At 30.6% G+C, this 16533-nt stretch overlaps 1 protein-coding gene across 2 annotated transcripts in view; it reads right to left on the bottom strand.

Moving 5' to 3' along the window:
- Positions 1–3071: 3071 nt before the first annotated feature.
- Arf79F (ADP-ribosylation factor 1) overlaps positions 3072–16533 on the bottom strand; it is a 230157-nt gene continuing 216695 nt past the window's right edge. For both annotated transcript variants that reach the window (XM_089595679.1, XM_089595678.1), the window contains exon 5: positions 3072–3867. In XM_089595679.1, the coding sequence (XP_089451805.1) occupies positions 3703–3867 (165 nt within the window). In that variant the 3' untranslated portion in view covers positions 3072–3702. The remainder of the gene's footprint in view (positions 3868–16533) is intronic.

Here is a 16533-nt window from a genome sequence, read left to right as displayed (position 1 = left end):
AAACTTCTTTCCCTCTTTCTGACGCGATAAGAGCTGGAAGTGGAAGAAGTGGCTTGCATATGTGCCTTGCAATTGGCTGCAAAACACTCAGCCCAATTCTATTAACCATAAATCATTAGGAACTTATAAAATTTTCCCGCCGAACCCTGCTTAACGACGATAACAGCGGATAAATTTTTGTATAAAAGCGCCCGTACGGGCAAGATAGTTCAATTCCCGATCGGGTTCCTATCTCTTGTAAATATGCTGGAGAATCAGAGCCTTGTTCCTAATTGTACGTAATCAACTTAATAGAAATAAGTCTTTAAATTTACCATTTTTAATTTTTTTACTCAAAAATTGTTGAGTGCAAATATCCAGTGTGTGATCCTGGTACTCGTAACTGTACAAATCGCCATCGGTTTGGGCAATACCGCTAACATTAACGTTAGCTGGCGAATAGAAATCGCGGCCATCGGAACTTCGAAGAACTCCGTAGCCCTGTAAGCCGCTGACGCGAACTTAAAGTCAGAAGCACGCGCTATCGAGCAATCGCACACGGTTAAGATAGGATGGTTGGAATCCTCAGATCCCCGTATACTGACGAACAAACCCCTTTTTAGAACCAACGCGAGCCAACGGACTCGGCCTATACCATTAGTATTTCAAATCTTCGCGGAGTCGATCCTGGGATGTTAGGCGAAAGCCTTGGTCTGAAACTACGTGTAGCGACGTAATAATACAAGTATATTTTTATTTTCCCGATTCAGAAATTTTTTAGTTTTAACCATTGTACGTTACTTTAAATATAACTATACCCTAATATGATTTTAAACATGACAAATTTAAAAGAAACTTGGCAATAACTTAAAAATTATGTTATCCAGAATAATTTTTTAAAATTGTAATAAATTAAGTTCTTATTCGCTAAAATATCTTTTTTTTTCAATACATCAAAACCTATTTATTGTTAAGTAATACTATTTAATTGAAAAAATAAACCAGTGATCACTGGATGTTAGGGTACCCAAGCATAAAGTTATACTCGTATGGCAGACAACATACGAATGGAAACATACCCAAGATGCAACGATATTCTTAATAACCTACTGCAATGTATCGAAGGTGGTGCAGTTGTTTTAATGAGGATATTTGGTAAATGGGCGTCATTTTAATTAACGTTTCAATGTTAAATCAATGAAAAATTACAAACAATATAATGTCTAGATCAAAGAGTTCAAAGCAAAGCCACGACGACGATGACAACGAATGTCAATCAATAGGTTGAAAAAAAGATTTGAAAGAGCCACGTAAGAGATGGCCTTGACAAAAAATAACGTAGATCTTTGGTAGTCCCTTGAATAGGAACACACGACAAAAATTTTTTCACATTTATCACTGTGGTTAAAAGTTATTTAATCTCATTGAACTCTATTGTTTTTCACAAGCATCTTAAATTGCTATAAAATTGTACGTGACAAATCGTGTGAATGTACAAACTAATAAGTTTGTATAGGACTATGTAGTTAGAAAAAATGAATACACATGTTACATAAAGAAATTCTTTATTTTCTTACTGTAGAAATAATGTAAGTTTGTACAGACTATGATAACGAATCAGAAAATAAATTCGGAATATTTTATCAGAAAAGCAAACTTAATACTAATTAGAAAACAAAAATTGATGGTTGTAAATTATTTTTAATTTTTTAATTAAGTTGCTTATTATTGTACACGTTATTTGTGATTACGATCGTTGACAAAATATTCTGAAATAAAATAGCATAAATAAGATAGAACATAAATTTTAGTAACACCATGAAATTTATATGTTTCTGATTTCCCTTACTGTTTAACAAACATATAATTATATATAATGAATCAGCATCACCATGACAGAAAAAGTTCTATGGTAAGATAGATCCATCTCTGTTGATTCTAACAAGAAGCATTTTTAGTCAGCATCTATAACAGCTTGTTGCATCCTAATTTTTTTTCAAGATGAACTCCTGAAGTTTAAACTGATTTATTGAATTTTTTGAAAATAACTAAGTGTATCTAAACGTGGTGTTTAATTTGTTATTGTTATTTTTATGCATTTATACAAAATTACTTAAACACTATTTATCTTTTATAGTAATAAATGTATAATTTACTATGAATAAATGTATAGTTTACATTAAGCACTAACTTAAACAAATTTTGTGAATATTACAGTAACGCAGAAAGAAAAAATTACTTGATGAACTAAAAGTTAGTACATTAATTTAATAAGTTAGCTGAAGAACAAAAAATAACTTTCATGCAATTGCTTGGTGTTACTAGTCTGCATTAAAAATATTTTTTGTTACTGTTATTAACTTCCTAAATACAGGCAAAAAAAAAAAAGATTTTAATTGCTATTGAGTCATTGAGTAGATTATCGAAAAACATTAAAACTTGATTTTTTGCATAAATTATGGATAGTGAAGATAAAGCTCATAAAAGCATAAAGTGGTGTCATTGTGAAGTAAAAGATTAAGACATCATTACATTTAAAATGATCATGACATGTCTTACTATGAAAATTAAAGACCTTAATTTTTGTTGAAAAAAAAGAAAAAAAGATACGTCTGACATTTTTTGATAGTAAAAATCACGGATCTACTGGATTTTTGGTATTCTCCATAGCGCCTACAGTATATAATGTTTTTATGCAACTTCGATTATAGTCAATCAAAGAGCTAATTATTTTTCATTAAAATTTTATCAATTATAAGGTGATAATATAATATCTAAACTGAACAAACTCTTCATGAGGACAAAATCATTACTATTACTGTTTAAATACTATTGTTACTAGTATCATATTATTTTACTTATTTGTTTCAAAACTGACTCCAAAAATATAGCGTAACGAGCTGAGGAAGTTAAAGAAATTTCATACAATTCAGAGTGTTGAATCAACAGTCACATTTAATATAATGTCAAATCATAGAAATTTGATAATGAGTAATTCAAGTAACGTTTTACAGTATAAAGTAGTTCTTGCAAATGTCTGAGTAGGAAGGCCTTGGGTTGTATTCACAAATTTTTACATTACCACAGTAAAATGTACTTACTTAAAATTATTTATTCTTAAGCATAAGTTTTATTAGTTGCGATTGGTAATTTGCAATGAGACGACGAAAATTTACAAACAAATTAAACTTTGCTAAATTACTAAATGTAGAACGATCGAATAGTTTTACTAACCATACATTATGTGATATGGATTATACGATTTTTTTCAAAAGGTAAATATACTTATGAATCATATATTATGAATGATAAATATAGAAATATGTAGGCATCCACATACACACTTATTTATAAGTAAGTTTCTAGTTCAATGCAATAACTCCTGGATTTCTTATTTTTGTAATGTTAGTTTTACATTGACGATCTTCAACTCACTTGACAGCGATGCAGACAGTTAAAATTATATGCACAAAGCAACAGTCTACTTCAACCGGCCCATCTGTATCAACATTTATAACTATACCACTTTTATCTCATTATAAAACTGGTACATAATTTACTATAATATTTGTTGTTTTTTTTTATTTCATTTTGTAAATTACGGCCTTTTTATTATACTCAGTTACTTAAAGGAATAATAACCTCATTTCCTAAGGGTAATCGAGTGTATTTTATAACTTATTTATTATTTTATTCGAACTGAGTGCTGTCATTATGTGATATTTAACGATTTGCGTTTTTCAGTTGATTAGATAGCCAGTCCAGACCTTCATATAAACCATCGCCACTAGTGGCACACGTTGCTTGTATGTACCAATTACGATTACGCAAAGAATGAAGACCTAATTTATCAGTGATTTCTGCCGCATTCATCGCATTTGGTAGATCCTGCAATAAAATATATTTTTTCAATAAAACAACGTAATAAGTGTTAAAGATCAATATATCTTATATTAAAATATAATGAAACAGTATGAGACAGTTAAAATAAGACATAATTAAAATAACTGTCTAAAAATAAAGCTAAATCTAACGGCGGATTAGATCATACAAAAAAAAAAAAAAAAATGTTGCAGCATTAGTTTTACAAGAAATGATAAGGTTATGGTAATACTCATTAGAGTAAGTTGATTGAGAGAGTTGATAGAGAGAGTAGAGTAAATGATTGAAACTCACAATATTTATTTTTACCATAGTCATGTGTGAATTATATTGTAACTAATGAAATATAGTTCTGGTACAGAATTCTCATTTAAAATAGTTAAAATCTCTATACGTATCTAGTCTCGTACATTGAGTTCATCACAGAGTAGATTTAGGAATATATACTAAATCTAAAGTATATATAGATGTATACTTGCTAGTAGAGGCGCGCAAGTTCAAATGCTCTGAACAGTTAGTAAAAAAAACAATGTTGCCTTTCAATTTTTGACATTTCGTTTTGTGGTGATTGTAGAGAAAAATTGATGGTTAATGTTCGTGTGTTGTTACAAATAAGATAATTGAGATAAAGAAATGAGATAATTTAGTATTCTTAATGTGCTCTAAAAATCGAAAAAATCGGTTTTTCAAAACTTTGGGGATTTTTCATTTCAAAATTGTGTGGTTTAGGCATATGAGTAATTCTTTTACAAACTGAACACCTTTCTGATCGTCACATTTTTTTTTTGGATAAAATTTTTTTCATGGGTTCTATATCGAAATAAAAATAAACCGATACGAGGATTTTTTTTTAGATAGAGGGAGTTGAATATTTGATAGTTTTGTGATTTTTGCCTTGGAGACTCATTCTTAAACACTCATAACTCCAGCTCTTTTTAAGCAAGAGTAAATTTTTTTTTTTACTTTGAAGATAAAGTAAATTTTCAGAAAAAAATATGTAGAACAAAATTTATAAACAATTTCATATTGTTATTAACAATTTAAATGTTTAAATCGGTATTCAACTATAATACCCAAAATTTAACGATTATTTAATACACCTATCATATTCTACGTCAAATTTTCTATAAAAAACATGTTTTTAAATTATGGAGAAGTTATGATCACTGGGAGAGATGCATTAATTTATGTAGCACGGCAGGTCGCGTCGTATCGGACCGCGGATACCTCTGCACACCTCTCCTAACCCTACATCGTTTTTCTTAATAACATTATTGGTTATCAAACTATTAGTCTATTTTGTCGTTTTGTTATTGGTTTCTACTTTTGAATTTGGCGAATTTTGGTCACGAATAAACTGAAGATGGCAACACATGTTCAAGATATACTGGTCACCTTGGCTGGCACGCTGGCCTGCAACTTCCAGTATATGTAGTTAATTGTGAGAGTTACAACCTGTGTTTTCTGTAAAAGTATAGGAAGTTTTGTTTCAAAGCTGTTATTATAATTGGTTGATTAATATTTTTTTTAAAGTTCATAGTTTTTTTGATCTCTGTTTGGTAGTTAATAAGAAATTTTGTAAAAACTGCTTGAGATTTTTTTGTCTTGTCTGAACTCACGTGTCTAAATTTATAGGTTACGAAACTATCTTTAAAATGTGTATTTCAGGAAAGCGACGAATCATGTCAATTATTTTGGCTGACACACACGTGCACACGCGCGCGTTGGAAAAGTTGAATACCAGCACTATGCCTATAACAATAAACACGAGCATTCGTACCAACAGACGTTTGAAACCTTGAAACTTGAGAGGTCACTCAAGTAAAACGTCGCGACTACGAAAAGTTACTACAGATAAACTACGTCAACTTAAAGTACAAATAACCGCTGAGGCCTTACAACAAAGAATTTGTGATTCCTGTAGCGCATGTCAAAAAGAGTTGAAAAAAATGAAGATACAGCTAACGTTGAAATGGTAATAAGTATACGACATGAAATCTATGGAATATACTTATTTTTTAATCAATTTTTGATGCTCATAATCATGTTTCATTATTTACAGCAGAAAGATGAACTAGAGTCATCTTACAAAGTATCTGATGTACAATTGAGTAGTGATGGAACTTGAGTATCTTTAGGTGAAAACCGAAAGTTATTAAATGACAGTGTAAATCGTTTGAATAAAGGATTGCGTTGCTTGGGATCATCGCCTATTAAAAAGTGCAAATTAATACAAATACATTATTCTGAGGAGAAAGTTAAAAAAATTACTGAGACAATCGAAAAAAAAGTTTTTCATGTAACCATCGATGATGCAGATGATGTTGACGAAGTTGATGATGATGTTGCAATTTTAAGAACCTTACAAGAAGGTATCAACACCAGTACAGACCGATGTCATAAAGTAAGAATTTTGACTATTTTCAGACACTGGTCTTATCAAAAAACCTAGGTAAACTTTTCCATAGCTACTCGCCATACAATAACTATTGCAAAAAATATTGCTAAAGATGAAGGAATACTAAGCAATCCAAGTCCCAAAAGCCATCCATCTTTAGAAGAGGATGTTATCAACAGTGTAATGAACTTCTATTAATCTGAACACACACAAATTATGCCAGGTTAAAAAGATTTCGTCTCCGTGACAGTGGATGGTCACAAAATACAGATATAAAAATGGCTGATTTTAAATAATTTTAAAGAATTGTATCAACTATTTGAAAAAGAGTATCAGACAATTAAGTGTAGTTTTTCCAAGTTTGCTAGCATACGACCAAAACATTGTGTACTGGCCGGAGCCAGTGGCACTCATTCGGTATGTGTGTCCGATACATGAAAATATTAAGCTCATGATAGATAGAGCGAATTTAAAATGTATTACAGTTGACTCCATAAGACCAATAACTAATTATTATGGTTGTTTGGATCGTATGGCGTGTAATATTTAATCTACCAATTGTTTTTTGAGATTATGCGATAAGTGGACCGGTGTAGATAATATTATCGAAGGATTACAACGAAATTTCAGTAACAAATTCATCGAAAATGTGCAATACAAACAGTAGGTGACCATAGATAGAACTTCACTCCAAACTTTGATATCTAGTGTGGATGAATTTTTACAACCTTCAAGCAATGGCTTAAAAAAATTGCTGATTCATGCTTTTTTGGTCAAAAAACAAATAGAATTCTTGAACTTGAAGAAAAAAAAAATGGTGAAAAATGAATGTTTCGATTTGTGATTGTAACAAAAATTATGTATTTGTTTTACAAAATTCCATACAAGGTGTGCACTGAAATAATGATCAAGCAACTGTTTATCCATTCTCAATTTACTATTAAGACAATTTAGACAATTTATAAAAAGAAAAAAATAAATTAAATGTCAAAATTTTTGTTAGCATTTTTGAATGCTTGCATCACAACACAGTTGCTGTTTATCTTTTTCCAAAAAAACTTGTAGAATTTATTTAGACGAATTTGAAAGGTGTTGATAAATTAATATATTTTTCGGACGGTGCAATCACACAGTATAAAAACAAGAAAAACTTTAGTATCTTACTCATCATGTAGAAGATTTTGGAATATCAGCCATATGGCATTTTTTCCTACTTTTCATGACAAGGGACCATACGATTTGCAAAGCATAACGTATTGTTATTTAACTAATGATGAGTCTAATAAGGAAGAACAAATATTGTCAGAACGATTCCAAAAAGTTTTAATAATAAAAGGCCCTTCACAATTCTATTGCATGATACCGCTCTCTCTTAGGAGACTAGAAGCAAGAATATTTTCATTGAATGATAAAATAACAAGTTAAAAAATCTTTGAAGAAACATCAAGTTGATTGTAAGTCATGCTTGAAAATACAAATAAATGTTTTTTTGTTTACTAACATGTTATTATTATGGTAACAAATGTGTTATTGAGAAAAATGATGCAGGGTTAAAAGGATACCAAGGTGATCGACACAACGTGCCACGCTACATAAATTAATGTATTTTTCCAAGTAATAATCATTTCTCCATTCATTAAAAACATGTTTTTTTATAGAAAATTTGATGTATAATACACTGGTTGTATTAAATAATCGTTATATTTTGGGGACTATAGTTAAGAATCAATTTAAACATTTAAATTGTTAATAACAATATGAAATTGTTTTTACATATTGTTATGAATATTTTTTCTTCAAATTAACTATATTATCTTCCAAATAAAATAAAAATTTACTGTAGCTTAAAAGAAACCGGAGTTATGAATGTTTGAAAATAAGTCTCCATGGAAATAATCACGAAATTTCCAAATTTCTAACCCCCTTCATCTATCTATCTAAAAAAAAAAAAAAAAAACTTCGAATAGGTAAATATATTTTTTCATATAGGACCGATGCAAACCAGTTATTCTTGTAGAATAGCGCATTTTAAATAAGATGGTACAATCGATTGCTAATTTCGCCAACTTTAATTAGATAAATCTTCAATGAAGCGGCTAACTGGATTATGCCAATGATATAAAGTGCTTTATTATTTTATGACTACTTCCAGAAAATCTAACGTATGGTTAACCGAAAAATATGCGGTAGCCTTGTTATATATACTGATTACATAACATGCTTTGGTCTATTCATGAATTTTTTGTTAACGTATACCTTTCAAACAAGCCAAAGTTATTGTAGATATTTTGGCTATATTCACATTCCAGCATACAACTACCACGCAGATAAAAATATTTCTTGTTTACCTAGATGGTCCTTCTGTATTTGATATAAGTTTGCTGTGAGTTTTGTAGTAGTCACAATTCCTTAATTAGGCTACCAAAAACAAAAGTTTTCAGTTTTAACCAAGTTTTTGATCAACTTTGTTGTTAAGTATAAAATAGAAAAAGTGTTTTATAATTTTTCCGAAATTCGATTTCAAAATAAAGTTATAAGCGATTAGATTTTATGGCCAGTTTTTTTTTATGAATGGCGATTTCTTACAAGACAATGAATAAAAGTTTACAAAATTTTAATCACATACGTAAAAAAAATTAAAGAACAGAGTTAGAAATAGTCATGAGTCACGACTACTAGCACTGAAGAGTCTTTACAAAAGTAAATGAAGTGGCTAAAGTTGAAACTAAAACCTCTACTATTTTACGTATTCAAAAGAAAACCGTGAAAATTCAGCACTATTCTTCAATGTAAAAAAGCATCATGCGGCAATAACTGGAACTAAAACCTCTCCCACGCGTCTCATGACAAATAGAAGAAGATTTTTCTCAAAAACGCAACATTTTTCATGCAAATTTGATTTTTTTATAAACAATTAACAACTTACACAACTTCTTGTCTTCTAGAAAATTTTTTTTAACGTTTTAATTCTGTGATGTATGATCTAAACGGTCACGCTAGAAAATTTTAAAGCACTCACTTTGAAAAAAAGTAACGTGGGTTCGAACTTTTCCGTACGTACGCAAAGCTACAGCTTGGCGACAGCGCAGCGCCGATAACTGCGCAATGGTGCCCACTTGTTAACATACGTTTTTGAAAACGTATCTAATAAAATGTAAATACTATTTTCGAATAAAAAATAAATCATTTGATCACTATTTATCAACAATGTTTTATTTTTTAATAATTTTTACAACTAATGATGCCAAGTAGCTTGAAAAAAATTACATTCTAAGGGTTTAGGATCAAATGGTTTGTAGAGTTTTTACGATTTAAATAATTCCATCAATTTTTTTTAAATTAATGTTTTAAAATAATTTTTTATCAAAATCATAATAAATTGATTTTTGAACCCGTGTTTTTCTGTACTGAACTTGTGCTCGTAAAGCTTTTCTTAGGGTACGATTAGATAGAAACTAGCAGTTAACAGACTAGAACACTTACCTGTAGGAGTAAGAGAGAGGGTATTTGTGGTCACGTAATCAGACCTCTCTCTCTCTCTCTCTCTCTCTCTCTGTCTTACTCTAGTGGGCTGTAATAGAAGCGAGTCTACCGGCCTGCATACTGACATACTCTATCTGAACGTACACTTATCAACAGATATCACCTGCATAAAAAAATTAAAATCGCGTATAGACACGTATTCACTAGCATTTGTCACGTTATTTATGATAGTCTGCTTCTTTAAACTATAACACCACCTCCACTGTGTTGTCATCATTTTTAAAAAAATGATCACAACAGTGTAACATGCAAACTATTTTTATTATTAAACAAGTATGACAAAATGCTCCAATTTTTAGGTGGATCTTATGTGTGTATTTTTTACAATACTAATTAAGAATTTTAAGAAAAGCTTCGTAAGAATAACAAGAAGAGGAATTATACTATGGAAAAATTCTAAAAAATTTGAACAAAGAAAAAGAAACCGAAATGGCGGATAAAGTACGAATTCCACTGTTCGATGGAAAAGATTTTGAGTGTTGGAAAAGGAGAATCGCGATGACTCTAAAATTAAAGAAATGCGACGTAGAAGCAACTAGAGCCATGACAAGGGAAGATACAGAAATAGAGGGGATCGAGAAGGACTTGAAGGCAATTAATGTTATTTATAGTGTAATTGTAAATGATCAGTTACAGTCTGTAAAAGACAAAGAAACGGCGTACGAAATAATAAAGAAATTCAATAAAATTGATGTAAAAGAGTCTACTGCACTCCAAATTTGTGTAAGAAACAAAATGGAAAAATTAAAGTTAAAAAACTTTGGAAATTCAATCGTTTTTTTAACTGAATTTGAAGAATTAATTAATGGAATAAAAAGTGTTGGTGCAAATGTAACTGAAAAAGAAAAATCAAGCTGCATGATAAAAATGCTTCCAAGTTCATCAAGTTATACAGGTAATTTAATCAATGTGTTAAAAGAATCTGATCAAACAGTTGATTACATGAAAAGTAAAATGAAAATGTTTGAATTACAAGAAAAAGAAGACGGCAGCAAAAACCATTTAAGTGCATTTAAAACTGAAAGGAAATACGATGGAGCACGTTTTAAGTGCGGAAAATGTGAAAACTTTATGGCACAATGTACAAGAACGAGACAAAGCAATAACTCGTGGGAGTAAGGTGGTGCGCAACAGCAACGAGGTGGGCGCCAACAACAACAACAACAACAACAGTGGCGACATCGTGGAAGCTGAGGCAAAGGTCGTTGAACTGGTAGGGGCTCTAGTCAACATCGTCAAGGAGATAGTTGGCCGCAAAATAATTAAGGGCATCAAAACGAAGACGGTAATATGAGTAGTTTTAATGTGAAATTCGAGGAAATACCGAACAAGTCGCGTGTTCAAGTAAACAGCTGTGTTAGTGCGGTTTAATGGTTACTCGATAGCAGTAGCTCAGATCATGTTTTAAATGTATATCGATATTTTCATGAATATATTAAATTAAAAGAGCCTCAAAATGTAAAAGTAGGTGATGATCGTCCTCTAAAAGTAACAAAAGTTGGTCATATTAGGCACAACTTTAATGTTTATGGTCAAAGTAAAATGAATATAATGAAAAATGTTTTTTTTTTTATAAAGATATGAATAGACATTTAATAAGTTACGGTGCGGTAACAAAAGAAAATAAGATTGTATCAGTAGGAAACTTGTCAAATACTTTTGATCAAAATGGAAATTTAACTGCGTTGGCTATTAAAAATAATAATATTTATCATATGACAAGTAAAATCATGTATAGCGAGTCAAATTCAATGACAAAGAATAAATTAACAGAAAAAAAACTACCTAGAACACTAGGTCATGTAAATTTTAATTACTAAAAAAAATGTGTCATACACGGAGAAATTCTGTCACAGCTAAAGGCGGTGCAGTGCTGCTGGCGAAAACAGCGTGCATGGTGGGAGCGCAAAACAACGTTCGCAGACAGCAAAAAAAAACAGTGCGAACGCGCACGTGATTTCGAGCTGCAGATGCACGCTCTTTTCCCGTGCAAGCCACTGGAATTTCGACTGAGTGGCTCCGGTATAGTTAAACACTTTTTTATTAATGCCTAACTATGTAACTTATATGCATGTATGCGTATAAGTTACATAGATAAATTAGCATTTATAATAAAAAATTACAAATAAAAAAGTTTTGAACCGGAGCCACTCAGTCGAAATGCCAGTGACTTGCATGGGAAAAGAGCGTGCATTTGCAGCTCGAAATCACGTGCGCGTTCGTACCGTTTTTTTTGCTGTCTACGAACGTTGTTTTGCGCTCCCACCATGCACACTGTTTTTGCCAGCAGCACTGCACCAACTTTAGCTGTTACAGAATTTCTCCATGTAAACAAATGCTCGACAGTTTGCCTAGAAAATTAGAAACTGATTATTCAAAATGAGGAATTTGTTTGAAAAATAAAATGTACAATTTACCATTTGATAATGACAGATCAAGGGCTAAAGATATTTTAGACATTGTACATGCCGATTTAAATAGACTCATAGTTTGACTGGTTTTAATGGCAAAGAATATTTTTTTAGTTTTATCAATTATTACAGTAAAGTAGCTAAATTGTATTGTATTAAATTAAAAGATTAAGTACACAATTGTTTCGTTGACTATGTAAATTTAATTGAAAGTAAAACAAAAAAAAATTAAAAGAGTAAGATATGACAATAGAAAGGAATACATAAATAGGGATATCAGTAATTTTGCAAGCAAGAAAGGTATATCTATTGAACCGTGTCTACCTTATGTACACGAATTGAATAGAACGGCAGAAAAATGTAACAGGGGTATTATGGATATGTCTAGATGTTTACTTGAAGGAGCAAGGGTTCAGAATAGATTTTGACAAGAAGTAGTTTGAACAGCAGCATATCCAAAAAATAGAATTATCAGAAATACTGTTAAAAAAAATAAAACACCTTTTTAAATTATCTTTGGGGAAAAGCCTAGTTAAAAAAATTTAAAAATTTATGGAAGTCGAGTTTTTGGGAGAATACCAGAGAAAAAAGAAATTCAAAATGAAAGAAAAAAGCACATTTAGGAATTTTGTTTGATTATGAAAATGTTGGTTATAGAGTTCTGGTATGTAATAAAATAGTAGTTGCAAGACATGTTGATATCATCAAAGATGGTACAGATTGTATTTGTTTAAAATCAGAAAATGACAAAGTAAAAATTAGTTTAAATGAACACAAGGTTGAAAACACACATGACGATTTAAATACAAAAGGCAACGATAAAAATAAAAATTTTAATTTAAGACGGTTAACTAGGGAAAGAATAGAGCCTGGTAGATACGGAGATAAAAATTTTGTAAGTAGTTAAGTTATTTATGTTAATAATAGAAATGCTTGTTATTATGTTAATAATTGTCATGAGTCTAAAACGTGGAAAACCGCAATGGATAAGGAAATGTATTGTAAAAACAAAAATAAGACTTGGATTTTTGGAAATAAACGAAACAATAAAAAAGCTTTAGATTGAAAATGTTTTTATATTTACAAAGCCAATGATATTTTCAAGACTAGATTAGTTGTTAGAGGTTATCAACAAAATAATTTAATTTATGATATTTATTTACCAGTTGCAAGAATTTGAGATTTAAAAAATTTTACTTTCTTATTATTGTCAAAATAGTTCTATTATTGAACAGATGGATGTCGAAACAGCGTTTTTAAATAGAAAGGTAAAATTTGGAGTATATGTGAAACAGCCACAAGGCTATGAGGATGGCTGTCATTAGGTATTACTATAATATGAAGCATTGTATGGATTAAAAGAATGCCCAAGAGCTTGGTACAAGTATTTTGATACTTATTTAAGAAGTTTGAATTTTAAAAGAAGCGAAAATGATTGTTGCTTATGTATTTTAAATGACAAAAATGATAATGTACATTTAATTTTTGTTGTGGATGACTTATTAATGTGCTGTAAAAATAAGAAACAGTTGAATTTTGATAAAAGATTAGTTTGTAAAAGGTTTGAAATGAAAGATTTTAGTAGAATAAGTACTGATTGTGGTATTAGCATCAATTATGACTATAACAATAGAAAAATGACACTTGATCAGAAAAACTATGTTGAAACATTAGCAAAGAAATATGATTTTGAAAATTTAAAATTGTATGCAGCTCCTATGGTGCAAAATTTGAAATTAGAAGCCACGCAATCAGTGTGTGATGATATAAGTTTAGAAAGTCAAGTGGAGCTCTCTTGTATGTAAGGGCGAGATTAGACCTGACATTAGCTTTAGAGTAAATTATTTAAGTAGATTTCTAAATAGTTATGATAAAACACAATTTTAATATGATGTAGAAATTTTAAAATATTTTTTTTAGCAAAGGATTTGCAATTACTTTATTAATAGAGAAGTAATAATAATATTACTGATTGCTTTTTCGATGCTGATTGGGCTGGTGATATAATTGAGAGAGAATCAACGATAGGCTATGTAATAAGAATGTATGGAATTGCAATTTATTGGAACTCTAGAAAACAAAATAGTGTTACAAAATCATCAACAGAAGCTTAGTCTGTAGCGTTGTCTGAGTGTGTGAGTGAATATAAAGTTGTAAAAGATTTATTGTCTGATTTAAATATTGAAGTTTGCAATCCAATTAAAATATGTGAAGATAATTATGGTGCGATAAGTATAGCTAGGTTTAAAAAATTTCACTTAAAAATCGAAGTACATTGAAACTTATTATGACTTTGTAAACGAAAGTTATGTGAAGTACCTAATTAATATTGTAAAAGTTGATTCAGAAAAAACTATAGCAGATATTTTCACCAAAAGTTTAGGCAGAAATAAGTTCGAAAGATTTAGAAATATGTTGAATGTTAAGTAGTTTAAGATACCAAAATTGTAATTGTAATATAAATATAAAAAGACATGTTAGAATATAAGTAAATTTATACTAAATATGTAATTAGTGACATCTATTATGAGGCACAAGTACTATGAGTGCAAGATCATATACATGCGTACTTTGTACAGTGATACAGGGAAGGAAAACAATATGGCTGTTGCAGCGCACGCACACTCTCGTAGAGTCTCTCGGTACAATAAGATAGGAAATCTTGTAATATTAGTTGATTTTTATTACTATTGTTAAATATATAAATTTAAGTGTTAACAAGTGTAATATTGTTGATCCACTACCTTCTAGTACATTAATTAAACGTGGTAGCCATAGATAGAATATTTCATGACTTGATAAAGACTCTGAAAGAACTGAACGTTGAAAATATTTCTTTTAATCAGTGGCTCATGATTGACAGGTACAGCGTTATGATTTTAGTTGAATGATTTTCCAATATTTTAAAATTTTTTCAAAATCAAATTCTTCTTCTAGATGTCAGTCACTTTATCAAACTAGAGGTGTCGAGAATTAAAAAAAATATATTTGAGTTCAGCTTCCAGAAGATTTGAAACATCATTCAATTGCTGAAACGAAATGAAAGTTTTTAAATAAATTAAAAAATTCACGTGGCTATGGAGAATTGTTAGTCATCAAGAGGCCCCCGGTATTTGAAAACTTTAAACTCGCCACATACGTAGCAAAACACATCAAAACTTTTGTCATACACGTGTAAGACATTTCTTGCAGCATTACACTCTACAGAGGCCAAGTCACCCACCAATGTAGAGAGAATGTAGAGAGCTGCGGTTGCATGGTGAAGTTTCCAAATAGTTAAAGAGTTGTTAGACAATTTCAAACAATTGGGTTGATTGATGAGTCTCAAATTACACTTTTTACATTCACACCTTGACTATTTCCCAGAAAACCTTGGAGATTACAGCGAAGAGCAAGAAGAAAGATTCCATCAAGATATGAGTGAAATGGAAAATCGACATCAAGGAAGATGGGATATCAACATGATAGTTGATTTCTGTTGGACATTGAAGAGAGAAACAACTCAAGAGAGGAATAAGAGAAAGAGAAACCCGCTTTATAGGTCGTTCGAAGAAAAAAAAGTTCGCTACAAGAGGAAGAAAGTGTGAGAGCAACATCAACGAAAACATGATTCACATGTGTAGACCTATTTTGCTTTATTTTATATCCATGATATTCATACTCGACACTTGTTACTCCTTATATTGGCTATTTTTTCACATCATTTTTCGACGTACAAGAAGAACATATCTCGAAAAGATTTGAAAAAAGTTTTTTTAGTTTTTTAACGCTCACAAACGCAATTTCCTTCTGTTTATGCGATTTCCTCGGAATTTTGAAAGTTTTGGAGCTAAACGAATCTCTAACCTCAACTTAGTGACAAATGAAACATGACAATTGGACAAAATCTGCATGAAGTCTTTTTTTATACTCAGCTAGAGCATATAAATTCGATTTTTTACGATTTACTGTGATTTTCTGCTACTTTTTGCGGTTTTTCTGCTGTTTCTTGCAAATTTATTGAAATTTTGAGGGTGTACGGGTCAAGCGGGCGTCGAATTTGGATTCAGCACGTCAAAATATATAAGAATGAACGTCGACACATGTTTACAAAAATGTTTTCGAATGTTTTAAGAGCTGAAAATATGATTTCTTACGATTTTCGGCTATTTTCTGCAGTTTTTTGCTATTTACTCAAAATTTTAAGGGTGTACGGGTCAAACGGACCTCAGATTCGGATTCAGCGCGTCAAATAACATAAAGATGAGTGGGTCTGGTCAAAAGTACAGTCCATTTATTTTTGTGTGCCAGTGTTATTAAAAAATGAATTATTGTTGATTA

Source organism: Copidosoma floridanum, unplaced genomic scaffold (assembly GCF_036245765.1).
Source record: "Copidosoma floridanum isolate Cflo_tuat_1 unplaced genomic scaffold, Cflo_Japanese_pri ptg000027l, whole genome shotgun sequence".
NCBI classification, from domain to species: domain Eukaryota; kingdom Metazoa; phylum Arthropoda; class Insecta; order Hymenoptera; family Encyrtidae; genus Copidosoma; species Copidosoma floridanum.
This window is presented reverse-complemented; position numbering and strand designations above follow the sequence as displayed.